Consider the following 25,012-nt stretch of genomic DNA (forward strand, 5'->3'; position numbering starts at 1 on the left):
TAAAAAGGGTGTAAAGTCCTGACCTCACAGGGTGTGGCATGTAGCGGCCTGTGACCAGTATTAGCTGCCTTCCTCAGATGACCCGCTCAGGTCACCCAGTGGGTTGGGACAGGCAGGCTTCCAGAATTCCATTGTCTGGTTGTCTCCAGAGAGAATTCCAAAAGCACAAACTGCTTTTTTCCCTTGCTGATGGAACCCCTCCACTCCCAGGGCAGGGAATTATGGGCTCATCCGGGATATCATCATTAATCACCTGGGAAAGAAAAGGATACTTTGGGAGGGGAGGCTTTAACTGTTAGAGAGGTTTCCCTGGTTCACTGGCCCCAGTTTAGCCCCACCTCAAATGTATACATAAGCGAACTTAATTCAGAAACCGGAAGATAGTGGCTATCTCCCCTGTGAGATAACTTCTTCTGGCCCCAAGGACACTCCTCTCATCCTTGGTGCTTTCCTAAAAACAATCCCACCCTGGGTCTCTGGTCTTTTCCTGCGGAGTTTTCTTATCATCCATCCCTCCCCCAGGGAGGAAGGAATGAGGAGGAACCTGGGGACCAGATACATAACACTCTCAATCCCCCATTAGGTGTGTGTCCCCAGCTAGATCTAAACTCCCAAGGGATTGGGGCAGCTGTTTGTCTCGTTCCTGACTGACTCCCCAGTGCTCAGCACATAGTAGGTGCTCAGCCAGTGCTGGCTGAAAGAAGAATCGGACGTGTGTGTGGCCCGGAGGAGCACACAACCCAGAGAGAAAGATGGACATGAGTGGGGGGAGGAAAGGATAAAGCTCTGGGTGTGTTTCAAGCACAGTTGGGTTAGGAGATGAGGCTGGCGTGGGTGGCAGGAGGTGACATCAGAGGCAAGGGAGGGCCTTGTAAGAAGGCTTGTAAGACGTTTGGCTTTTATTCTAAATGCAAGGAGAAGCCTCTGGAAGGTTCCAAGCTTGCATTGTCGGATAGAACCCTCCGCCATGATGGACATGTTCTACACTCCGCACTGAACCAAACAGTAGCCACTAGCTTCCTCATGCGACTCCCAGGCACTCAAAATGTGTGTGGCTGCTGCAACCAAAGAACTGGAAAAATCTAGTTGGATTTAAAATTCGGTTTGGGTCGGGGCGCCTGGGTGGCTCAGTGGGTCAAAGCCTCTGCCTTCGGCTCAGGTCATGGTCCCGGGTCCTGGGATCAAGCCCCGAGTCGGGCTCTCTGCTCAGCGGGGAGCCTGCTTCCCCGTCTCTCTCTCTGCCTGCCTCTCTGCCTACTTGTGATCTCTGTCTGTCAAATAAAAAAGTCTTAAAAAATAAATAAATAAAAATTTAAAATTCAGTTTTGGGGTGCCTGGCTGGTTCAGTCAGTGGAGTATGCGACTCTTGGTCTTTGGGTTGTGAGTTGGAGCCCCGCTTTGGGTGTAGAAATTACTTTAAAATCTTTCAACGTTGAATAAATAAATAAATTTTAGTTTGCTTTAACTTTAATTAATTTAAATTCAAATAGCCCACAGTATCTGCCATAAGCAGTGGGGTGACTTGCTCAGATTTGTTTTGTGGACAGGTGGGAAGTAGGGGGTGGGAGCAGGGTAAGTAGGCGGGGACTGTGCCCCCGGTCCAGAAGAGGGCCACTGATATCCCAGAACTAGACTAGGGTGGAAGCGAGGCAGTAGAGAGAGGGGGTCGTATTCCAGGTTTGTTCTGGACATATAGATGGATCAGCTGTTGAAGGAGGAAGGATCAACTATGACATGGACAGTGGGTCATTGAGTGTGATGGGGAAACTGGGGTGCCCATGTGAGAAGGTTCAGGTGCCCATAGCCCATCCACAGAGAGTGGGATTGGGGCACCAAGGAGCTGTCAAGACCAGAGACCGAAATGGGAGCATTCTTAGTGAATAGCTGGTATTTATGGCCATAGGGTTGGAGATTCTTCCTGGCTTCCCAGTGGTACTGAGTGAGGAAGGGTTAGGGGCTGGACTAGGAGGGAAGTAGAGGCAGAGAGACTGAGAGGCATTGGCCAGAGAAATGACAGGGACCCAAGAGTCCTGAGGGATGCAGACACAGTGAGGATGGCAGGGCCCCTGTGAATGACAGCCAGACTTCACCAGGGCCTCCATGAGCCCTGAAGAACAAGTGACATTCATTTTCTTTGTCGTTATGCTTTTCTGAATTCTTTATAATGAAAATGCCTATCTTTTGTGATGTAAAAATATTATTTTTTATTTTTTTACAGCTTCATTGAGATAGAATTCATGTGCAATAAACTCCACATATTCGAAGTGAGCAATTTGATGAGTTTTGACATTTGTAACACACTTGTGAAACCATTGTGATGATCAGATAACAGACATTTCCATCACTCCTAAGAGATATTGTTGTTGTTGTTCTTCATCTAAGAACTAAAGGGGGAAAAAGAAATAAGATTATTGGTGATGTCTCCCTCAATTTCTTACGTTTTCTGGGATGTAGTTATATGGGTCTAAAGTTTATTTAGAAATCAAACACACACAAAACATTTATCGTGTTTAAAAAAAAATCACACACACACACACACACACACACCACCACCACCACCACCACCACCACCACCAACCGCCCCCCCCCCCTCAGGCAACCTCAGCCATCCCTGAACCCAGAGAGAGATGCTGGCAAACCCCTCCCCAAGGCTGCCCTTTCCCGTTGTTGGAAGAAGCGGCTGGGACCCAAAGCCCCCTCTCCTGGATAGAATGCAGAACTTCCAATGCGTCGAAACTCGCCCTGTAAACAGCCCAATGTCCAACAAATGAATTGTCAATCGGAATGCGGTATATCCATACAATGGAATATTATTTGGCCACAAAAAGGAATGCAGTACTGATACTATAACATGGATGAACCTTGAAAAACTTCTGCTAAGGGAAAGAAATTTGTCATAAAAGGCCACATACTGTATGATTCCATTTAATGAAATGTCCAGAATGGACTTATCTCTAGAAATAGAAAGTAGGTTGGTGGTTGCCGGGGATAAGGAGGTAGGAGGAATGGGGAATGACTGTTAAAGGTCATTGAGTTTCTTTTTAGAAATGTCCTAGAACTAGATAATTGTTCTAGGTTTTGCACAACTTTGTGAATATACTAAAAATTATTCCATGATACACTTGAAAAGGGTGAATAGTATGGTATGCAAATTATCTTAATAAAGCTGTTCCATTAAAAAACAAAAATCATGGAGGATAAGTTAAGCCAGTCCTTGGGTCCCCGGCCTGAGTGAAAGCAGCCCCTGATCCTACTGACCTAGAGGTAAGGAGGAGCATTTTTCTAGCATCTTCTGAATGCTCCCAAGAGCCCAGGGATTCAACCTCACTCCACACACCACAGATGAGGACATATTTGCATGTCACCCAGCCTTTCAGCTGTGGGCAGGCTCGAGATCATCTTCCAGCTCCATAGCCTCTGTTCTTTCTGTCGTTCTGAAGTCAGAAGGCCCCACTAGTGTGAAACCAGGAAATTTCCATTTGTTCACTATAAAATGGACTGGCCACCCCTTCCCTTGGGGACTTCCTGAGCAGGTCTGCCAGCTACAGTTAGACAGGATGTGCACTGCACGAGGGCACACATCAAAGGAGGCATGGTTCCCCGCTTAGACCTGGTAGATATGAATATTGGTGGTGACAGCAATTGTAAAAAGGTGTCTTTTCTCACAAAATCAGTTTATAAAAGCAGTTTTCTAACATATGGATATCAAATGCCATGAGCAAGAAGGGCTATTTTTAAATTGAGGTGAAATTCACATAACAAAATTAACCATTTTAAAGTGAACAGTTCAGAGAGATCTAGTATATTCACAGTGTTGTGTAACCATAGAGCTTGTATCTAGTTAGAAAATATTTTTGTAACCAGGCGCCTAGGTGGCTCACTAGTTGAGTGTCTGACTCTTGATTTCAGCTCAGGCCATGATGTCAGAGTTGTGGGATCAAGCCCCATGTCAGCCTCTATGCCCTGCATGAAGCCTGATTGAGATTCCCTCTCCTTCTCCCTCCGTCTCCCACCAATATATATGTAACTTTTACATCACCACAAACTAAAAAGAAATGCCACACTCATTACGCAGTGGCTCTCCATTTCTCCCTCCTTCCAACCCTAGACAATCACTAACCTTTCTTTCTGTCTGTATAGATTTACCTATTCTGGACATTTCATATTAATGGATTCAAATAATATGTGGCCTTTTGTGTTTCGCTTCTTTCTTCTAGCATAGGGTTTTCAAGGTTCAACAATGTTGTAGCACGCGTCAGTACTACATTCCTTTTTAAGACTGAATGATATTCCGGGGCGCCTGATTGGCTCAGTGGGTTAAAAGCCTCTGCCTTCAGCTCAGGTCATGATCCCAGGGTCCTGGGATCGAGCCCCACATCGGGCTCTCTGCTCAGCCGGGAGCCTGCTTCCCCCCCGCCCCCCGCCTGTCTCTCTGCCTACTTGTGATCTCCGTCAAATAAATAAATAAAATCTTTAAAAAAAAACCAGACTGAATGATATTCCATTGTATGGCTAGACCACATTGTTTGCCCATTCATCTGTTGGTGGACGTTGGCTTGTATGTATAATGCTGCTCTGAACATGTATAACATGCACTTGAGTCCTTGTTTTAATTCTCTGGTGAATATTCTTAGGAATGGGATTTTCGGATCATATGGTGATTCTATGTTTAACTCTTGAAGGAAGTGCATGGGTACCTGTTTCTAATTAACACAAAGGCACTGCATGGGTGGGCGCAGTGGCATTGCCCATGAGAATTGCACAGCCTTCCATCCACCCAGCCCTCGCCAGCTGCCCAGCCTGGGGCTTAGGGGCTCCATGGATGTGACTTGTTTCCCCCCCTCATAGCTATCATACTGGCAGGAGGAAGAGAGAAGGGCTGAGAGAAAAAGACAGTGACTCCTTAGTCGCACAGCAGAAAGGGGGGGGGCACAGACTTGAGCCCAGCCTGCCCAAGTCCCATATTGGTGTTCCTGACCACTATACCATCAGGTGTGATTGTTAGAGGTGGCATTATAAAGACCTACCTAAGACCAACTTCACTATCTGGGCCTTTTCTTGCTCTTTCCTTTCTCCTGTCTGTACCCTCATCCCCACCCACTTCGGGGCCCGGAGACCAGAGGAAGGCTCCCTTCAAGTGGGATGTGGCCATGTGACCCCTTTCTGACATCTGTCATCCATCATCTGTCATGTATCAGCCCCAGGGAGCTACAGGCAAGATCAGAAAACTAGGGCGATCAATACAGCTTTCTTCAGTCTGCTTGTGTGTGCTGTGCTGGACGGTGCCTGGCTGGGCACCTCCTCCAGGCCGCCAGCCCCAGGCCCAGAATGGGGAGCATGGATCTATCTCAGTGGGATGTCCTTGGCCAAGGGCTCCACATGAGTGAGTGTGTGGGTCTTTTCTCCTAGGGCCCCCTCAGCTGGAACTCCACCTGCCTTCTGCAGGATCAATTATTGATGAGGCCCCTACAGCCAGCAGGAGTGGGGGGGTGGTCCTGGCTGCCATTTCCAGCCCTCACAGAGAGTGAAGGGGTGGGGACAAGATGAACTTCTTCCTGAAGGCATGGCCTGTGAGATGGTCCGGGCTGTGGCTTCTAGTGGTCAGTAGCCCAGAGCACCCTCAGGCCAGGGGGTACCATCCACCCGTGGGGCAAAAGAGAGCCCTGGGGCTGCTTTGCTTCCCAGAACACCCACCATGTGTCCCTGGAGACAGGATGGGGAGCAAGCAGAGTGAAGGGCCTGTAGACAGCAGGCTGGGGCGCAGGCTCAGACAGGTGGCTGGTGGTCCTGAATGCTGGGAAGGCGCCTGGATGTGGGGGTGGAAGCTGGGAAGGATCTAGGCTGCCTGGAAAGAGGTGGAGGCGGTGTGACAGCCACATTTCCCGTCTGCCTATCAACTTCCCTCAGGGGAAGGCCCGACATATGGGAGGTGACATGGAGAGGCCACAGCAGATGGCAGAGGAGCCCAGGAGCTGCTGGGAGGGTGTTATCCTGGGGCAGTGCCTCAAGTCCTGGGCTTCTCTGGCGACTGTGGACCCAGAGGCCCCCAGTCTTCAGGAGCGCCTTCTCCCTCAGAAGGGGAGGGCCCTCTCTGAGCTGTGTGCTGCTTCTTCTGAAGGTTCCCCTCACCCCATGCCTCCTCTCAGTCCCTGCTCTGGGCCTCCATGGTTGCCATATCCCTTTGGCAGGCTTGGACCTGCTTGTGACCCTGGGCCTTTCCTAGGTACCCTAATTCTCATCTGTGTGAATGGAAGTGATCCTCTGTCCATCTCTCTGTTCCAGTTACCTAGATCTTAGGTAACCTTGGGTCTCCCCGCTTAAGACGCCCTAGGTCTCTCTGGAGAGTGAGGTTCATCTGGGGGTGGCTCCCATCTCACTCCACTGCTGAAGTCAGAGTTGAATGGATCCTCAGCCTCCCCTCTCCAGTCTAGGGGCCCAAAGAGGGGCTGGGGCAGGGGGAAGTGAGTTGGTGCCCAGGGCACTAGATTAAGGAGGCTGGGAGCAAGTGGCCCACTCTGGGTCACTGGGGAGTCTTCATCACATGTCACCTGGCTGCAGGGCTGGGGACTACTAAAACCGTGGGGGCTCAGGCAGGAAGGGGTGACAGACGAAGGAATTGAGTTAATTTCCTGACTCTGCTGAGGACTCTGAGGAGGGTTGGGTGTGGTTGGGGCTATGTGAATAAACCTATTTTGGGGTCACAACCCTGGGTGACAGCGCACTGGGACTGCCTGACTGGGGTATAGACATATAAGGGACATAATGTCCCCTGGGCAAAGCTGCTTGGCAGGGATATATGGCTGAGGGACAAGCCTCTTCTGAACCATTTGCATCTAGTCCTGGGTCTCTACCCCAGAAATGACAGCCACATTTTGAGGTGTTTGAAGAGAACCTCTCTGTTGATGTGTTGATTCTGACAGGAGACTTTATCAGCTGGTGGGAAACAACTAAGCATGCACAGTGGACAACACAGGGAGAGTTTAATAAAGGGCTACTTACAGAGAGTGGGTGCACCTGAGACACTGTGTTTCCAGCTCAGCAGCTATTAGCAGGTCCTCATTATTACCCCCTTTAATCCGGGGACCTGAAGGCATGAGGAGAGGGCGCCCTTGGAGAGGCCAGCCCACTGTGGCTGGGCTCCTCCATCCCATGACGTTTCTGTTGTGTGCCACAAACCTGGTCCTGGTGCAGCCTGAACCCCCCGACCTCCCGCTCCAAGACTGTGTCCAGTGGACCAAGCTGGGCCACCAGTCCTCAGAAGGGCCAGCAAGTTCTCTTTGGGAATCCCGAGTGTACACAGCTACAGCCATAAGGATGGTCACCACAGTAACTTCGGTAAAAGGTTGAAGCTGGACACAAACCTCATGTCCCGCTCAGAGGGCAGGGCACTTGGGACTCTGGTCCATCGCCCAAAGGAAAACTGGCAGCTGCTAAAGGAACAAGCCAGGTCCATGTGCGCAGAGGGCTCCTGCAGGTCAACCAGAATGCAGGCTGCCAGGCAGCATGTGTGGTGAGAGATCATTCTGGCCAAACAGCAAATGAGACAACATACGTGGCAATGCTGCTGAGTAATCATCTGGAAGGACTCCCACAGCTGTTAACAACAGTTACTTCCAAGGATGGGAGTTGCGGGGCTGGGGGCGGGGGTCTTTCACTCTGCATACAAAGCCTTGTAGTGTCTTGTTTTGGGTTACAAAAAACAAGCACAGAATTCCTTCAAGAGTGATATTTGTAAAGAAGTGTTTTAGATCTGTAAAAAATGAGCACTAAAATATGGTGAAGGGGGACTGAATAGAAAAAGATGCCGGTGTTTTTCCCCAACCAGCATCTGGCAATTGCTGTGGGCCAACCAGCATGCGCTGGGCCCTCCCAGTGTGCCAGGCACTGTGTGGGGGGGGCACTGACCAGAGGAGCTGTTTGCAAAATTCCTACCATCTCAGAGAAGCAGGTAGGATATGCCCCCAAGGAGCCCACCTCTTTGTGGAACGGGGTGGGTGGGGATAAGTGGGCTCATCCCGCGGCTGCGGGGGAGGGGTGGGGGGGGAGTTCACAGCCCCCACAGAAGAGCAACACGAGGGGCCAGAGATCGCAGGTACTCTGGGTGGGAGCTGGGAGGGGAAGCCTGAATTGTTCTTTCCTGTTCTGGATGAGCAGGACGGGGTGGCATAGATGGGGAACTGGCTAGACTCTGGAGGGCCTCTGACGTCCTCCAAAGATCCACGGATGCCACCATGAAGGTCCTGAGAGGCACACACCTAGCATTTTCTCATTCTCCAGGCCTTTCCTGTGCAGGTCAGAGGGAGAGAGGGGCGGCGAGGCAATGATGGGCACTGGCCCAGAAGCATCTGGGTGACTATTGCCAGTAACCGCACGACAGTGCCATGCACAAGGCATGCAGCAGTAATTCACCCCAGGGGCAGCTGGGCAGCCTCCTTCCCATAGCACAGCTAGAGAAATTCATTGTCCAGCTGGGCCAGAGAGGCATGAATGGCCTGCCTGGTCCATCCTTGTCCACTGACCTATAGGACAGGATCCCAGGAATCAAGGAGAAGCCAAAGATGATCCCTTGGCCAGAAGGAGCCTGAGAGACCCTCTTGTCTATCCTCCACCAGAGGAGCAAGGCTGCCACAAATCTGTGGCAGAGGGACAGTGGACAGTGAGGCCTGGGGCTCTGAGGCCTAGGACTGCAAGTCCTGTTGATTATAGGAAAGGCCCAAGCAGGGATGACAGGTGGGTTTTCCCTCACATGCTGGCTTTTTACAAGTCCTGCTTGCCCTCACCACTGAGAAGACGAGGATCCTGAGGCTGACCCAGGAAAGTTGGCAGAGTGCCTGCGTGGGCAGCTCATGTGTGCCAAGGGCGAGAGAGGCGGGCCATGAGTCACCAGGGTCTCATGTCTGTGGTTCTGAGGACTTTTGAGGCTGGGCGGTGAGTGTCTGGCGACTCTGTAGGCGACACTGGCCTTCCAGAGGATCACTGCAGTGCACCCACCAGCTGGGCTGTGGGGGTGCTCCTGGGCAGCCAGTGTGGGCCTTTCCTGGCTCCCAACCTGCTAAAGAGCAGAGGCTGAGCTCTGGGGCTCAGGATGGTGGGTGGGCAGACACAGATGGCTTCACGTCACCACTCCATGGTCGTGGAAGGCACTGCCCATGTGTGTGCGGCAAGTAGAGGCTTCTGGTGAAGGCTCCAGCTAACAGCAACCCAGGCTGGAGGATGTCGTGCTCTCCTGGGTCTCGGGTGGACTCCCCTCCATTCCTGTAAGGAGAGGAGAAGTCATGTGACCCCAACTAACACCTGCAGCTGACATGAGGCAGCCTCCCTCCCCTGCCACTGGCACCTTCCAGCGACTCTGCTGGTTAGAGCTGAGCTTGACCTCCCAGGCCTCTCAGTCAAGGCCTTGGTGACCTGGCACAGGCCGATTGTCTGGGAAGTATTCCAGATGGTGGAACAGCATGGGGAAAGACAGAGATGGGGAGAGCCAAAGCCGGGACACATTCACGCAGCTAGGGATACCTAGTCTGGCTCATGAGGAAGCTGCCAGGAGGGCAAAGAGAGCCAGGGAGTGAGTCTGAGCTGGCAGGAAGGGTCAGGAAGGCTGAGGGCCTGACATCAGAATCATGACAAAAAGAGTTCCCCAGAGAGGACTGCACGGGAGAACAATTTAAGGGAGTGGCCTCTTGGGACAGGAGGCTGGTGGACTTGAGTTTTAGGGTGCAAGCCTGCTCCCCAGCCCCCGACCCTGCTGTCTGTACGCACGGATGAGGTCTCCATCGCCGACCTGGAGCCGGGTGCTGTTCCTCCTCTCCAAGTCCTGTAGAACCGACTGCTCGAATGCCAGGGCAGCTACGCGGCTGAAGAATGCCTTCACGTTCTCCCCTGTGGGCCCAAGAGATGGCCCTGACCCCACTGCCTCAGCCCTTACCTGGAGATGAATTTGGGAGCCAGTGGGTGTGGATGCCAGGGAGGCCCACCTGTGGGGCTGCCTTGGGTGGCACAGTGCAAGTGATTGGGGCTGGCCAACCTGGCTTCCCACCTCCGGGGGCTCTGGGGCCCCCAGCCCCGGTAGCTCCCTCAAATCTCTGAGCCTTAGTTTCCCAGCGTCTTCTCTTCCAATTAATAAGCACTGAGCATCTCCTGTGGGCCTGGCACTGGGATGTGTGGAGATCAGAAGGGTGTCTGTTTTCCTGTCACTTCTGAGTACCTGTCCAGTGGGCAGCTGCTGTCAACTCCCACATAGAGCCTTTGTGCATCCTCCTTCAGATATAGAAGCCCAAATGATGGAGAATAAAGAAGCTGAGAAAAAGATAAACAACTACTGGATCACGAGGGAAGAATTTGAGAGATAAATGATCCCATTAGATGAAACAATATTAGAATAATTGGGATCCCAGAAGAAGAAAAAGAGAGAGGGTCAGAAGGTATACTGGAGCAAGTTATAGCAGAAGACATCCCTAATTTGGGGAAGGAAACAGGCATCAAAATCCAGGAAGCACAGAGAAAGCCCCTCAAAATCCATAAAAATAGGTCAACATCCCCTTATCTGATAGTAACACAAGTCTCAGAAACAAAGAGAAAATCCTAAAGGTAGCGCTGGACAAGAGGTCTGTAACCTAGAAAGGTAGAAATATTAGATTGGCAGGAGACCTATTCACAGAGGTAGGCCAGAAAGGCCTGGCCTGATATATTCAAGAAATATATGAAAAATCTGCAGCCAAGGATACTATATCCAGGTAGGCTGTCATTGAAAATAGAAGGAGAGATATATCCTTCATATCCCACACATCCTTTGTGCTGAATATGAATGTCCCAAACCAAAGAGAGGTGAAGAGGGCTTTGGTCCATTAGCTGGATGATTCTCAGCAGAAGCAGATGACCTCCCAGAATTGGTCATGTTACCAGCCCCCTTGATCAGGTCTCTGCCCCAGATAGCCCCAGGGCTATCCCTTCAGATAGGGCTGGAGAAGGCCACCCGTCTGGGCACAGGGCTAGGTTCCAGCACCCGACCTGTGTACTACCCTTGGGCAGCTATACAATCTATACAACTGCACAGGGCAATCTTGCTTGGCCCATAGGGAACGCTCAGTGAATCTTCCGTTACTCAAAGCGGGGAGGGGGTGGGTCCATAGGGCATGGGGATTATTTCAGGAAGGAGCAGAGGGAACTGGGTATGGGTGCTGCCATCCATGATGGGCTGGAGGTTGTGCTTCCCCCTTGCCTCATGGTGCCTACCCTTAATACTCCCATCCTTGCCTCCCCTAGTTCTTGGTCAGATGTCTACTGTGGTCCCTTACCTGGGGTAAGGAACACAAGGCATAATTCCAGGGTCCCCAGAGCTGCTGGGTCCTTCTATGAGCCAGAAATAATTGCATGTTATTTCATTTCACATCCCCCACCGCAACCAACAACTTGTGTTTTTTAAGTGCGTCCTTTGTTTCTCTGCATTTTCTAATTTTTATTCAGTGAATACATATGGCTTTTGTAATTTAAAACATGTTTCGTAGTAAAAAATGAAATGATATGGACAGCATCACCCCATTTCCCAAATAAGGATACTGAGGCGGAGACATTAGGCATCTTGCCAGGGCTGGAGTAAGCAATGGCCCGTGGGTGAGGGCAGCTCAGGGCCTGGGGACTTCGTGTGGCTGGGGGCCCCATGTGGCTGGAGGACAGACTGGTGGGCTATGAATGAAGGTCAGGGGGTCACAAGCCATGTTGCAGTGTTCTCCACGATGACATCAGGCAAGGTATGGGAGACCCCAGTTACTGGGTCTTTCTTTGTGCCAGGAGGTGCCTCTTACCCAGCTACCTTAGGATGGGTGGGCAGGATGGTACAGTGGTTACAGGAGAGGGCTATATTCCAAACCCAGCTCTGCTGCTCCCTGGCTCTGCCTCAAGGAGGAAGGGGGATGTGTCAGAGAACACGGGCATAGGGCCAGGTGTTGCTCTTCCTGCTGGCCATGCTTCTGGTCTCCCCCTAGAGATGAGAAGACTCCTCTCAGGCAGTGGAAGGCCCTGCATGGTCACCAGCATAGCTGGCTGTGACTCAAGCATGCCACAGAGCCGCCGAAGGAAACTGCCAGTGCCCACTGGGGCACCAACCCCGCACCCACTCACCCGTCTTAGCTGACACCGACCAGTACTCCGCCTTCATCTCGTTGGCCAGATGCACAGCCTCCACTTCTGCCTGCTCACATGCAGCCCCTGACTGGGAGAAGCAGCCCTCTTGACCCAGCTTTTCAGGCCCTCCTGTTGGGGGCACTCCCCACTGTGCCTCTGCCCTCTCCAGCTCATCCCTCCCCAGCACATGGGCAGAGGGTATTCCTTCCCCAGGGGTGAGATCCCAGTGATTCCTCTCTGATGAGGTGAGCATGGGTGCCCCTTACTTTCAGCTCTGGGTCTTCCAATTTCCATCTAGGCACATCAGCACCTCCCCCTCCCTCCCCAAGCTTGGGCTGAAAGCGGCTGCATTTTCCCGAGGGCCATGCCAGGCCTCTAGCTCTGGTGTGCTCACCAGAAGGTCCTTCTTTGTTCCCACAAGGAACACGAAGCAGGAGCCCGGCTCATTCTCTCTTAGTGCGTCCTCCAGCCACTGCCTAGAAGGCACAGAAGGGAGACAGGCTGATGGCATCCATCCACCTAGAGAGGTCTGAGGAAGACCAGAGGATGGGGGATGCAGATGTGGGTCTGCTCCAGGGCTGGGAGCACTGAGTCTTGAGTTGCAGGGAGGGCAGAGTGGGTTGACCAGCTGGCTGAGTGGGGCGCTGGTCCTGCTACCAGCTGAGCTCTGGCTGGACTGCAGGTGGGCAGGGACACAAAAGTACCGGTCAGGGGAGGTAAGGACTCTGCCCTGGTTCTGCCCTCACCCTGTGTCACCTTGGGGGAGTCCTGCCCTTTCATCCACTTGAACGATCACCCCAACCTCCCTCACAGGGCTTGGGAGAAATGGGATATGAATGTCCCAAAGAGAGGTAAAGAGGACTTTGGTCCATTAACTGGGTGATCCCCAGCAGAAGCAGATGACCCCCCAGAACTGGTCATGTTACCAGCTCCCATGATCAGGTCTCTGCACCAGATAGCCCCAGGGCTATTCCTTCAGACAGGACTGGATGTATATATAATTTGTAGGACCCAGAGCAAAGTGAAAATGTGAGGCCCCTCAACCAGCAATGATTAAAGCTTTCAAGATGGTGACAGCAGAACTTTAAAGCAAATGCAGGCCCTCCTGAGTCCCAGCTCCTGTGTGACGGGCCTGGCTGTGTACCCTGAGCTGGTCCCGCCTTCAGCAGGTGGGTGCAAATCTTAAGGGATAATACGGTAACTGGACAGTATGTGGTCTTTGGGCAATCAGTTCTGACAAGCAAGTATGGTCCCTTGCACTGCCCACGGGGGGCCCAGCTCATGGGAGATCCCGAACCAAAGGGGACCAAAAAGGCCACAGAGTCTCAGACTTGCCTGGTGTGCTCCAGGGTCTGCACGTCAGTGAGGTCAAAGGCTGTGATGATCACTGGACATAGGGAGAAGCCAAGAACCGGTCAGCAATAGGTGAGACAAACATGGTGTACAAGGAGGGGCTCCCCTCAGGCAGCTCCCTGCTCCCAAAGAGAAACCCAGAGAGGAGCCTGGCTCCCGCAGAACTGCTGGAGTGGTCCTCCCAGGCAATCAGCCCTAATCCCCAGTATGGAGGCTAGGAAGGACACACCCCATGGCTGTCTCTTGGGACCTCCCACCCACCACTCTCTCTGACCCATATCCAGAGGCCCAGCCCCAGAGGACATCCAGGGACGCAAGATGAGCTCATGGGCTTCTGTGTTCAACTCTCCCTTCTGCCACTTACAGCCAAGAGAGCTCAGGTGAGGGCCTTAACTGCTGAGAGCCTCAGTTTCCCCATCTGTGAAATGGTGAGAACAATACCTTAGGCTTTCAGGGGTGCTGTGAAGTTTAAGCAAGAACAGCTATTTTTACAAGCTCGGGTCTAGAGCCTGACATAGGACTTTCGACCAACAGCAGCTATGGTTATGAGGGCAATTAGCAACAACCAGCTTTAGGGGAACAATGGCTGAGGAGCTGGGTGGTTCTCATCTCTGGCTCCACCCAGGTTCTGTGGTGTCCAGGATCCTGCTGGAGTCCTGAGGGGAGTCCCATGTGGCTCAGAAAGGCCGGCTCTCTACTAGGCCTGGGGATGTGAGCAGAGCCAGGCAGAACTTTACCTGCAGCTTGGCTGAAAGCTGCAAGAGGCCCCCTGAGGCAGAGGGGAATGAAGCTAAGGAGGATACTGAGAATAGTGACAGTGGCAGGCCAGGCTGCAGTTCCCAGGGTTGTACCAGGTGCCTAACACCTCATCTTCAAGGGGTGTTGTCCCCGTTAGAAGACAGGCCAGAGCTGGAACTCCAACCCAAGGCCAAGGGACTCACGGTTTATTTCCTGGTTTTGCTTTTTTCCCAAACCTCAAATGGCAATGTTATGATTTCTTTTTACCAGTATCGAGTAGATGTAAATGGGTCTCATAACGTGAGCCTGGTTTTGGATACTGTGAATGGCTCTCATGTCTCCCACTGAAACCCCTGGGGGAGCTGGGTTGGAGTGGGGAGCTTGTCTGCAAGGCCTGTCCAGTACCTGGGCCACCCCTTGGCCCCCCACTGGCAGGTGCAGTCCTTCTGTGGCCCCTCTGCTCCTCCCCTCCAGCCTCGCCTCCTTGCACCTCCTCCAGGAGTCGACTATGCTCTTCTTTTCTGGGGTCTCTGGACATGCACCTCCCCCTCTGAGCATCCTTCTGAGCTGAAACTGGCTGAGACTCCCAGGGAGCATCGACCAGCACAGGGTCCCTGAAGGATGTGACTGTCGAGGCCAACCCCAGGCCCGGCTGGCTCAAAGGCAGTCTCCTCAGCCCCGAGGACTGGCCAGGGATTTTCTTAGTGGTTCCTGGAGGGCAGATTTGGTACCCGTGTAGAGGACCCGGACTTCTTGCTATGAGCCCAGTGGGAGCCTCCTGCTGTACGCGGCTGAGGGCCCCACCATTGCTATCACCCGGATGCTCACCCTGGGCACCCCGGTAGTAGGCAGATGCAATGCACTTGAACTTCTCCTGCCCTGCTGTGTCCCAGCTGTGTGGTGGCAGAGACAGAAAGGGAAAAAGAGAGGGGGCAGATTAAGCAATTGCAGTGGTCTGAGCCAGCAGGCTGGTGGGGCTGTGGGCAGGCAGGCCTGAAGGCTTGTGCCAACTACCAGCCAGAGGTCCCCACCCACAATTCCTCACGATTTCCTTCCTAAGGTGCCCTATGGGGCAATTCCCTGACTGGATTCACCGTGGGGGAGGGCCATGCCCTAGTTCTACTGCCTAGATGAATGGAGGGGTGGCGGTGTCTAACAGGGACCTGGTTTGTATCTCCTGGGTGACTCTGATCAGGTAGCTCTGGCTCTCTGGAGAAAGGGAGCCCTGGTTCTATGGAAAAGAATGCAACAACTGGTTAATGATATCTGCCATTGGCACAGTATAGGACAGGGGACACACATACTGAGATCTACTGGCTCTGCTTTAGAACCAGGCAGGTGGTCACTGTGCAGAGCTGAGTCTGAAAACCCATCCCTTTTTTAAAATTAACAGATCAGAATTAAACTTTCTGCCATAAATGGAAAAGCAGACAAGTCATGAATAAGAGCTCAATAGTCTGCAATTTTTTTGAAGTGATTCAGCATGACGCAGAACTTTTTGGCCCTATTCTGTCATTAATTCATTCATACTGTCTTTTGCTTCTGAAGATCACGCTGAGTGGGAAGCTGGGAGGGTGGCTTGGAGATGGTGCCAACTGGGTAGCTGGCAGTGGAGGGACAATGAGAAGGTAAGCCAGGACAGTGTATCTGTTCTAGTTAGATAAGGCTGGTGGCCACAAGGAGGAGCCCAGCACAGGCCGTTCTCTGCCCGGCTCCACCTTGGCTGTCCCATCAGCTCTGTGTGCCTTGTTCTCTTGGCTTCAGAGCCCCTCGGTCCTGCAGCCCTGCAGCCCTGCATTTTCACGGCCTCTTCTGCTCTGGTCTGGCCCTGACTCTCCCTCGGGCAAGATTCGGTGGTGCCATCTGTGTCTAGGACTGCACTGGAGCTGTTCTCAGAGAAGCAGGCATTATCATGACAGAGTTAAGAGCTGAGGCCATGAGAAGGTGAACTCCATTCTGATGACCATGGATCCCCAGGGTAAGCCCAGGCAGAGCTTAGAGGATTGAGGAATGAAACCAGAGGAGCAGGTGTGACCCCCCAGAGAGAGAGAAAAGAGAAGGGGAGGGATCAGGACAGAGGCAGCAAGCAAGAAGGGTATAGGGGCAGCTAGGAGGAGAGCCTAGGAAAGGGAGGAGGCCACACAGGAGAACCTGGAAGGGCTAGTGACACACAGACAGACCTGCTGTAACTTCCAGGTGCCAGAGGAGATGGACAGCTGGGTCCAGGGCCCTGGTGGGAAAGTGTGAGCCTGGAGGAAAGACTCTGGGTTGTTCTGAGGAAAACAAGAGGGGAGGGGCTGAAGCCAGCAGGCTACCAAGAGGCAAAGACATGGGGTCTGGCAGGGAAGCAAACAGAGGGAGAGAGACAGGGGGAATGGAGTCAGAGCAGAGGGGTGAGGAGGAGGAGGAGGGGTATGTCAAGCCTGGGGAAGGCACGTGGACTAGGTGGTCTCCACCAGGCCTTAGCATGCAGGGACCATTTTGGGCTCCACTTTCCAGATGAGAACAGATGCTCAGAGGTCTGAAGTGACTTGCCAGAAGCGACCCTGCTGGCCTGATGAATGGGATCACTGAGGGCCAGGCAGGCCAGGGGCAGAGACCTGAAGCCAAAACGTGAGCGGCAGGTATCGGGGAGGACAAAGGTGGATGGGCACATCAGGCTGTGAGGACTTCCCCAGGTCTGATGACCAACGTGAGACACCCATGGGGGTGAGGGAGTATACAGGGCTTTGAGGAACTGGAAAAGCCCAGGGTCATATACCCATCCCTGTTTGTCCAGACAGGTCCTCACTGAACACCACAGGGCACAGTCCAGAAGGAGCTCACTGCGGCTTTCCCCATGGGTCTCCCTCCGCAGAGCCCACCCATGAGCCACACAGGAAATGGTGTGACATGAGGGCAACTTACATCTGCAGGCTGTAGGGGATGCCAGCGATCTCAAAGCGTTCAATTTCAAAGTCTACCCCGATGGTGGCCTTGTAGTCACGGTCAAAGACATTCTTACAAAACCTGTGGGAGTCGAGGAAGTCATCAGAGAGGCTATGTGTAGAAGCTTTGCTCATGACAGTGCAAGTCGGCAGGCAACAAAAAGGCCACCCATAGGGAATATAAGGAGATGATGATGGTCCACGAAGATACAGAGAAGACAGACAGAGCTGTCATTGAGAACTGTGTTGGGGAAGAGGGGCTGCGGCAGCCTGGAAGGCAAAGGTCAGGGCCAGTGAAGTCTGAGCCCATGGTCCTGGGGGATGGTGTCATGAATGCCAGGGTCCTAGGACGCTGCACCCCTCCGCGCGACCTGCCGCTCCCTGATGCCTTGTATCCCCTCTGAGCTGTGGTTTCCAGAAGCCACACAGTTTTAACTATGACAATGTTAACGGGGCCTCCCCGGGGAAAGGCGTGACAACCAATGCCAAGAGGTGTGGCCAGAGGGCGCACCTGTGGATGAGGCTGGTCTTGCCCACGTAGAGATCGCCAACGACAACCACCTTGGAGAGTCGCAGCCTGTGAGGGATATGGTTGTGTTGCTTACAAGCATGGCCACAGAGCATCTTCACACGTACAGGCCATTCCTTCCCTGAGCTCCCCACTCATGAGCCACGTCTCAATCCATGACAGGGTACGGGGCACTCTGGGATGTCTCTCTCCATCCCTGGCACTCAAGGGGAGGGCAGGAGGGCCTGCATTTGTTCTTGGGACTCTGCTCTCCCTGGGGCTATATACTCTTGACCCCAATGGGCCCAAGCCCTGTTGTGAAGGTCAGAACTGGGCGCGAGGGGAGCCTGAGTCTTGTTCTGATGGAGAAGACGGAGAAGTCCCAGGTGCAGCTGTGTCCAAGCTGGGGGCATGCGCAGTAAGGAACCTGGAGCATACCAAGGGTGCAGACACCTTTGTGTCTGCCAAGGGGATACAGCCACGGGGACAGAGCACCCGCACCCTCCGACACATGCCTGGGGCTGCACGGGCTCCTGCTTTTTGCAAGCAGGATACCTCTGTCACCTATTGCCTTGGAAGTGTCTGCAAGGGCCACGCAGCCCCCACGAGGTGAGCAGTGGACAGGACTCAGGCCAGGACTCAGCTCTGGGCTACGGCTTGAGGTAAACTGGCTGTGAGGTTCTTGGGCTCTCCAGGGACCTTGCTCACTGAGAGTAGCCACCACCCCAATCCCACCCTGTGTGTATCCTGCACTCCCTGTGGCACCATGCCTGGGACTGTGGGTGGAAGTTTCGGCAGCTCATGCCAAAGGAGCTCAATGGGCAAACCTCTGAAAAGGTACTTCCTCTGCCTGCAGACAGCAAGAAGGCACCTGTGTCACCTGGTGACCTGGTACAGCTCCCCTGGCCATGTGTGGGGGCACGGAGGTTGTATCTTCTCTGCTCCCAGGGGGCCTCTGGTCCTGGAGCAGGGTGGACCTGACTCCACCTGCCAAAGTTTTATGGGGGCACCCACTGTGCCTCAGTTTCCCATCTCCCAGAGCCATTGTGAAGGGTCAGAGAGGTAATCTGGGTGAATTACCTTGTACAGAACCAGCCCTCCCTAACTGGGAGCCTGTGTTCTCATTCCGTGACCATGGCTGGGATGGCCATTTTGACCTGAGCCTGGCCTCACTCTGCACCCCCTGGGGAACCTCCGAGCCGGGCTTCCACCGAAAGCTCACCACACCTGTGTGACAGCTGGGAGTTCCTCAGGAAGAGAGGCAAAGCAGGCCCCGGTACATGCGTGTTAAGTGAAGGAGTAACTGAGGTGCCAGGGTGGCTCAGTTGGCTAAGCATCTGCCTTCGGCTCAGGTCATGATCCCAGGGTCCAGGGATCGAGCCCTGTGTCGGGCTCCTTGTTCAGTGGGAAGCCTGCTTCTTCTCCCTCTCCCTCTGCCTGCTACTCTGTCTGCTTGTGCTCTCTCTGTCAAATAAATAAAATCTTTAAAAATTTTCAAGAGAGAGAGAGAGGAGTAACTGCTGCGAGGTCCCTGTGCTGGCAGGGCTAGGTGGCGCCAGGTGCTACTGAGGTGGGATCAGAACAGACACAACCCTTGCCCTCACAGGCTGGGTCTAGTGGGGAATCCAGAGAGGCAAACTCATAATTCTGTGAGATAAGTGTCTGGGACCCAGGGGGGCACCCTGGCCAACCCAGGCTGGGGCATGGGGGTAGCACGGGACTCCCCTTAATGCTCTGTTAGAGAGGGACTGACCTTCCCCATGCTCCTGCTTTATTTCTGGTGATGAATGCAGGTGGGGAAATGTGGGTGTGGACAGGGTGTCTGGAGAGTAGCGTACACGGGAAAGGCTGGTGAGCGGAAGGGTAGGAAAGACATTCCAGACAAAGGAAGCACACATGTGCCGAGCCCTTGGGCTGAAAATCAGCCCCGTGACTTACTGAGAAAAGGGAAAGCTCTTCTCTATGGCAGATGTTCTCTATGGCAGCAAAGCCAGACAAAAACGCCGATCGGCTCCAGGCCCGTACTGGACTGTATGGGTGTGGTCTGGGTAAGTGTTTCACTTGTTCTTCATACATTCATCCATGCATTCACTCCTTGCCGCTGCCTCCCCCTGCCACATTCTGTGTCCCCTGGGTCATGGGGTCACTCACCCCACGGTCCCTGTGTTCCTGCGCTGGCAGGTGGCGCTGACCTGTCCATGGAAGTGCTCCTTGAGCTGCAGGCAGGCATCAGGCGTGTACCACTGGAAGGGACAGACAGATGGGCATTTCATCCTGCGAGGCTGCAACTGCATCACCAAGCGGGGCAGTGAGGTGGTGACTTGCCTCCCAGCATTCCCTCCCTCCTGAAACTTGAAACTCCGGTTCGTTAGTTTTCCCTGACCCCCCCTGTCACATCCAACCTTTGTGCCCTCAGTGGCCCTGACTCCAAGCTCCTATGAGTCCTGAGGACCAGCAGCAGGGGCCGTGCCAGACCAAAGGCCCCAGGTGGCAACTCAGAGAGCGGGGTCTCGCCAGCAGCAGCTGCGTCCTTGCTGTGGGCATGTGGCAGGTCTCTGTCCTCTCTGGACCTCTTTAGGTGAGAAGAGGGGTGGGCTGTACGGGCCCTTTTAACTCCAAGATCCTTCCATGCCTCCGGTGGATCGTGGATGCCATTTTTGCTTTAAAAATGTGTTGTCTGTGTGTATGGAAAATGTCTTGGAGGGCTCTTTGGGGTCTTCCACAGTTCTTGGAAAGCAGGTCTGGGTTATGGTTGAAGAACATGACCGTAGGCTCAGGAAGACCTGTGTCTCCCCTTAGCTGCTGTGTGATCCCAGGCAGCTATCTAATGTCTCTGAACTTTAATTTCCCCATCTGTAAGCCGGGGGCATAAAATGAAATGACGCTTGTAAAGCCATTAGTGCAGACCCAGCCTGGCATATACTAAGCACTCAACAAATGTTCGTGGCTATTAAGATGTTACAACATATGTTGAACACACATTTGTTTTGTAATCGGAAAAGATGATATTAAGGAAACTGAAGGCGACTGCTGTGTTTTGCCCTCAGATTGGTGGAGGCTGGGGGTGGAGTGTGGTAAGGATGTGGGGAAAAGGGCATTGTTAGAAGCTGTTGGTGTGCTCTGCTGTGATATGGCAGTGGTCCCCCGGGGCCACCTGTTCTGTCCTTTGGGGCACTGCTTGAACCCATGGCTCCCCTGTGACAAGGACTCCACCCCCACCCCAAGCCGTAGTGTTTCTTCTGAGTTTCCAGGCACTGAGATGGGCTCTTTCCTGTCCCATCTGCCCCATCAGGCATATGTCCCCCAGGCACGGTGGAGGCAGCAAAGACTAGAAGAAGGAGCTTTACAAAAGGGCAAGTCACAACACCTCAGTGAGCCCATTTCCTCATCTGCAAAATGAGGACACTCATAACAGCAGCTCTTCATGTGGTCGTTGGAAGATCAAATGGGTAATGCAGGTGAAGAGCTTAGCTTCGCAGCCCACATTCGTGTATAACAGTGTCAGCTACCTCATGAGGAAGCAGGCTGCTTTCTCCTGTTAACTTTCATGTCAGCTTCAAACTGGGGATAGCCTGGTCATGGTGGTGGTCATTGGAGGAATCCCACCATTTTGGGTGCACTGAAGAAATGTAGTAGGGAAGACTGGGCAGAAAGTGGGAGCTGATTTTAGAAACAGGGAAACTGAGGCACAGAGTAAGAGAAGGGACTTGCCCCACCTGACCATGCATTTCTCAGGTCTGAAGTGTGTGGCCCTGGGATAGAGGATGAACTGCCACACACAGGATGGGGGAGAATCTCACTCTGGGTGAAAGCACGATGGATGCCCCAGGCTGCCTCTCAGGGTAGGGGAACATTGGAGCCCTGGAGTCAGACCCAGGTCAAGTCCTGGCTCTGCAGCACCCAGCTGTTGACTCCAGGCAGCCCTCCTTACCTCTCTGAGCCTTGCTGATCTGTTCCGGAAATGGAGTCCTCTGTCCCATGAGACTTGAACTCTTTTATGCCGATCACACTTCCCTTCCTTTCAGCTCACTAAACATTAGGATCCATCATCCCTAGTGACCACAGTCAAGCTCTCTAGGGAAGCAATTTGTTTGGTCCTCTGTGGAGATGGAAAATTCTGGGGGAGCTGTCCCCAGGTCCGAGGCACCACTGCTTTCTCTGTGGTGTGTAGAGGCAGAAAAGGTGAGAAGGTATGACTGCAGACCCAGATTACCCAAAGTCTGCAGTCACCTCCTTCCTCCTTACCAGCCTGGGCACAGAATTCACAAGACAGAGAGGTCATTCCATGGAGAGGATTTTTCCCTCTATACCTGTCCCAAGTCACATGGAGGCAACCACTAATGGAAGGATCTTCTGTGTCCTTCCAGAGATATTTTTGGCAAGTATAAACAAACACATACATTTGTTTTCTCCCCTCTCCTTTTTCCACCCATGGGAGTACGCTAGGCACACTGCTCCTTTCCTCGCGTTTTTACTTAATTGACTGGCCTTCACTGCACATCCACTCCTGAAGGGAAGCTTCTGTCTCTTGTGGCAGAAGTAGCATTTTGCTGTTGAAGCAGCCCCCCCAGAGGACATTTACATTGTATCTGACCTGCTTTATGAACTGCTCCAAGGCCTGGCCTTGAATGACTGGATCAGAAGGCAGGGGCATTGCAATGGTGGGAAATATTGTCCCACGCCCCATCTAGGGGTTGGACCAATTTGCATTGCCTGATGCAATTAATACTAGATTTTAATACACATGGAAGAGCCCTGTTTTCAGCAGGAACCGGAGGTGGAATGGTAAGGAGAGAGGAGGCTGGATTTGGTGTCAGGAAACTAGAGTGCTATTTTGATAATAGTAATAATAAGGAAAAAACAGCAGTGAGCACGACTCAGGTAAGGGATTTCCCATTTACCAACAGCTAGGAACCCAATGTGTTTTTATCCTTATGTACCAGCAGGTCTGAGAGGTTGAGTAACTTGCCCACAGTCACACAGCTTAAAGACAGAGTCAGAATTCACACCCAGGACTGTCTGACTGCAAAGTTTGTGCCTTTAATCTCTGTGCAACATTGTCTCCTGCTGTCACCCTTAACTTGCTGGTCCACCTTGGGCAAGTCAGGGCCAAGTGTCCCTGTTTCTAAAGAAGTCTAGTAAGTTCCCAGGGTCTGTTAGAGAGGGACCGACCTCCCCCATGCTCCTGCTTTGTTTCCAGTGATGAATGCAGGTGGGGAAATGTGGGTGTGGACAAGGTGTCTGGAGAGTAGCGTACATGGAAAAGGCTGGCTAATGACCCTCTCTACCTTAGGGAAGCTGGTGATGATGCGGTCCCTGCTCACGGGCGGCCCCAAAGGCGTCAGCGAGGACCTCATCCTTGCAGAGTATCCTGTGGACCAACCAGGGGACAGAGAGTTAGGGAGCTGCACAAATCCCTGGGGACTCAGTAGCTATAAACACTGATCCACACCTCTTTCTCTGTCAGGGAAACTGGCCAGAGGCCATATTTTTCCATCTGCAGGCAGTTTAGCTGGTGTGGGCATGGAGAGGACCCAGCTTTCCCCGCCCTGCCTAGAAGTCAGGGAGACCTGGGTCTCCTCCTGCCAGCTGTTTAACCAGGAGTGGTCCCTCTCCGACCTTACCACAAATGCCAAGCTGTGCATCATCACAGCCCAGGGGGAGGAATCGGAACTGGAGTGGTCCCCTGCTCTTCCTCTTCGAGGTCTGAAGGCTCTGGGTGGGTGAGGGGCCTTAGGTTTCAGCCATCAGGCATTTCCCCCTGTCGCTTTACCGCACCCAACGCCTGGCCCCTTAACCCCTATTGTGCAGCCCTGAGTCTCCTGTCCTCCTCCTCTTCCCACTAGGTTGGACTTGGTCAAGTCCTTAACCAGGCGTACCGTCCTCCCGGACCTGACCCCGTCCTCCTTCAGGACCAACACAGGCCTGACCCAGGGCAGGCGCTCAGGAAATGAGGAGGCCCCAGGGCTGCAGGCCGTGACGCCCACCCAAGCCGGACCTCCGGGACGGGGTCGCAGCGGTGCGGACTAAGGTGGGACAGAGTGGGAGGCGGACTCACCCGCGGAGGTGGCAAAGGCTCTGGAAGCTGAGCGGTCTGGTGGGGCCTGTGGCTGTGATCACCATAGCAACTAGCGCCCCGCGGGACCTGCCGACATCTGACGAATCCCGGGCGTCGGGGACGGGATCTGGGCGGGGCTCGCAGCGGAAAGAGTCCCACACGTAGTTCGGAAGGGCGGTCACCGTAGCAACCGGAGCCTCTTGGGGGAGCAGCAGGGGCTTCCAAGACACTGCGCCACCGCCGGCGATCACCATGGTAACGAAGGCGGGATCCGGCAGGCGGGCGGTGGGCGGGGGCAGGGCGGCCAGGAGGCGGGGCCAGGACCCCAGGAGCGGGGGCGGGGTGGAGAGACTCTCGCACCCAGCTTCCATTAGAAAGGAGGTAGTTTAATCGAACGGGTAGGGATTACGTGAGGTGTTTAAATATTTATTTTCATAATATTAAGTACGATTTTTTCTGGTTACCTAAATAGTTCGTGTTTTTCTTTATATATTGGTATGGAGGGATATCCAAGATCCCTTGACTTCTTTTTCTTACATCCCGTATCTGATTTATCAGAAAATTCAGTAGTTTCTATCCTGAAAATTTGTCCAGTATCCTCTTACCGCCCGCCCCTTCCACTGGTATTGCCCTTGTCCAAACCATCATCTTCTCTCCCTCCAACTGGTCGCCTTGCCTTTACCCTTGCCGTTAAACCTATTCCCAGTTCAGCGCCCCAGGGCTCCTCCTGTTAAAACAGATCAGATCACCGGCAATCTTTGGCTCCAAACCGTCCAATGCCTCCTCATCTCTTTCAGATTAATAAAATCCTTACAATGGCCCAAGAGGTTTCATGTAATTTGCTCTGGCCTTATTTCCTCTTATCTTCCACCGCTTACTCCCCATCCCCACATCCCACACAGGCTCCGCTGGCCTCCTTGTTCCTGCAACACACCAGGCACCGGGGTGTTTGCACTGGCTGTTCTCTAAGCCTGGAATGTTTTTCCCCCAGATCTTCACATTGCTCTCCTCCTTCCCCTTCACATCTGCACAGATAACACCACTAGATAAGGCCTCCCCAAAGCAGCCCATTTACAATAGTAACATCCTCCCAACCCCTTATTCCGCTCTGTTTCTCCCAGGCACCTACTATTTTCTAACATACTGTAAAACTTGTTGTTTATGTTGGTTGTCTATCTCCCCCCACTGGCTGCAGCAAGAGCAGGGGTGTTTGTGTTTATTTCATCCATGTAACACACGGGTTAAACAGTGCCTGGGCATAGCAGACATTGAGTGAATGTTAAGGGAGTGAATGAATATTAAGTGTTTAAA

General features: G+C 53.0%; 2 protein-coding genes across 2 annotated transcripts in view; one reads left to right on the forward strand and one right to left on the reverse strand.

The window, feature by feature from the left end:
* Positions 1 to 3,308: 3,308 nt before the first annotated feature.
* RAB36 (RAB36, member RAS oncogene family) lies at positions 3,309 to 23,955 on the reverse strand. The gene is made up of 13 exons (XM_032875661.1): positions 23,797 to 23,955; positions 23,702 to 23,753; positions 22,932 to 23,014; positions 19,795 to 19,886; positions 17,647 to 17,712; positions 17,116 to 17,217; positions 15,037 to 15,101; positions 13,453 to 13,504; positions 12,512 to 12,593; positions 12,115 to 12,205; positions 9,757 to 9,876; positions 8,630 to 9,255; positions 3,309 to 3,323 (listed from the first exon to the last, which is right to left on the reverse strand). Exons 1-12 carry the CDS (start codon positions 23,953 to 23,955, stop codon positions 9,191 to 9,193), a joined length of 1,029 nt encoding a protein of 342 aa, XP_032731552.1. The 3' UTR covers positions 3,309 to 3,323; positions 8,630 to 9,190.
* Positions 23,941 to 25,012, forward strand: part of RSPH14 (radial spoke head 14 homolog) — a 79,434-nt gene continuing 78,362 nt past the window's right edge. The window contains exon 1 of the mRNA XM_032876044.1: positions 23,941 to 23,956. The gene's annotated coding sequence lies outside the window, so the exon portion shown is untranslated. The remainder of the gene's footprint in view (positions 23,957 to 25,012) is intronic.

Source organism: Lontra canadensis, unplaced genomic scaffold (assembly GCF_010015895.1).
Source record: "Lontra canadensis isolate GAN:19392208 unplaced genomic scaffold, GSC_riverotter_1.0 scaffold57, whole genome shotgun sequence".
NCBI classification, from domain to species: domain Eukaryota; kingdom Metazoa; phylum Chordata; class Mammalia; order Carnivora; family Mustelidae; genus Lontra; species Lontra canadensis.

Bases quoted from the DNA above. Each gene is read 5' to 3' on its own strand.
- RAB36 (XM_032875661.1), bottom strand. From the start codon at position 23,955: ATGGTGATCGCCGGCGGTGGCGCAGTGTCTTGGAAGCCCCTGCTGCTC. The intron at 23,754-23,796 runs GTCGGCAGGTCC...TGGTGATCACAG, and splicing joins ACGCCCGGGATTCGTCAGAT to CCACAGGCCCCACCAGACCG. The intron at 19,887-22,931 runs GTAGAGAGGGTC...TGTCCCTTCCAG, and splicing joins TCATCACCAGCTTCCCTAAG to TGGTACACGCCTGATGCCTG.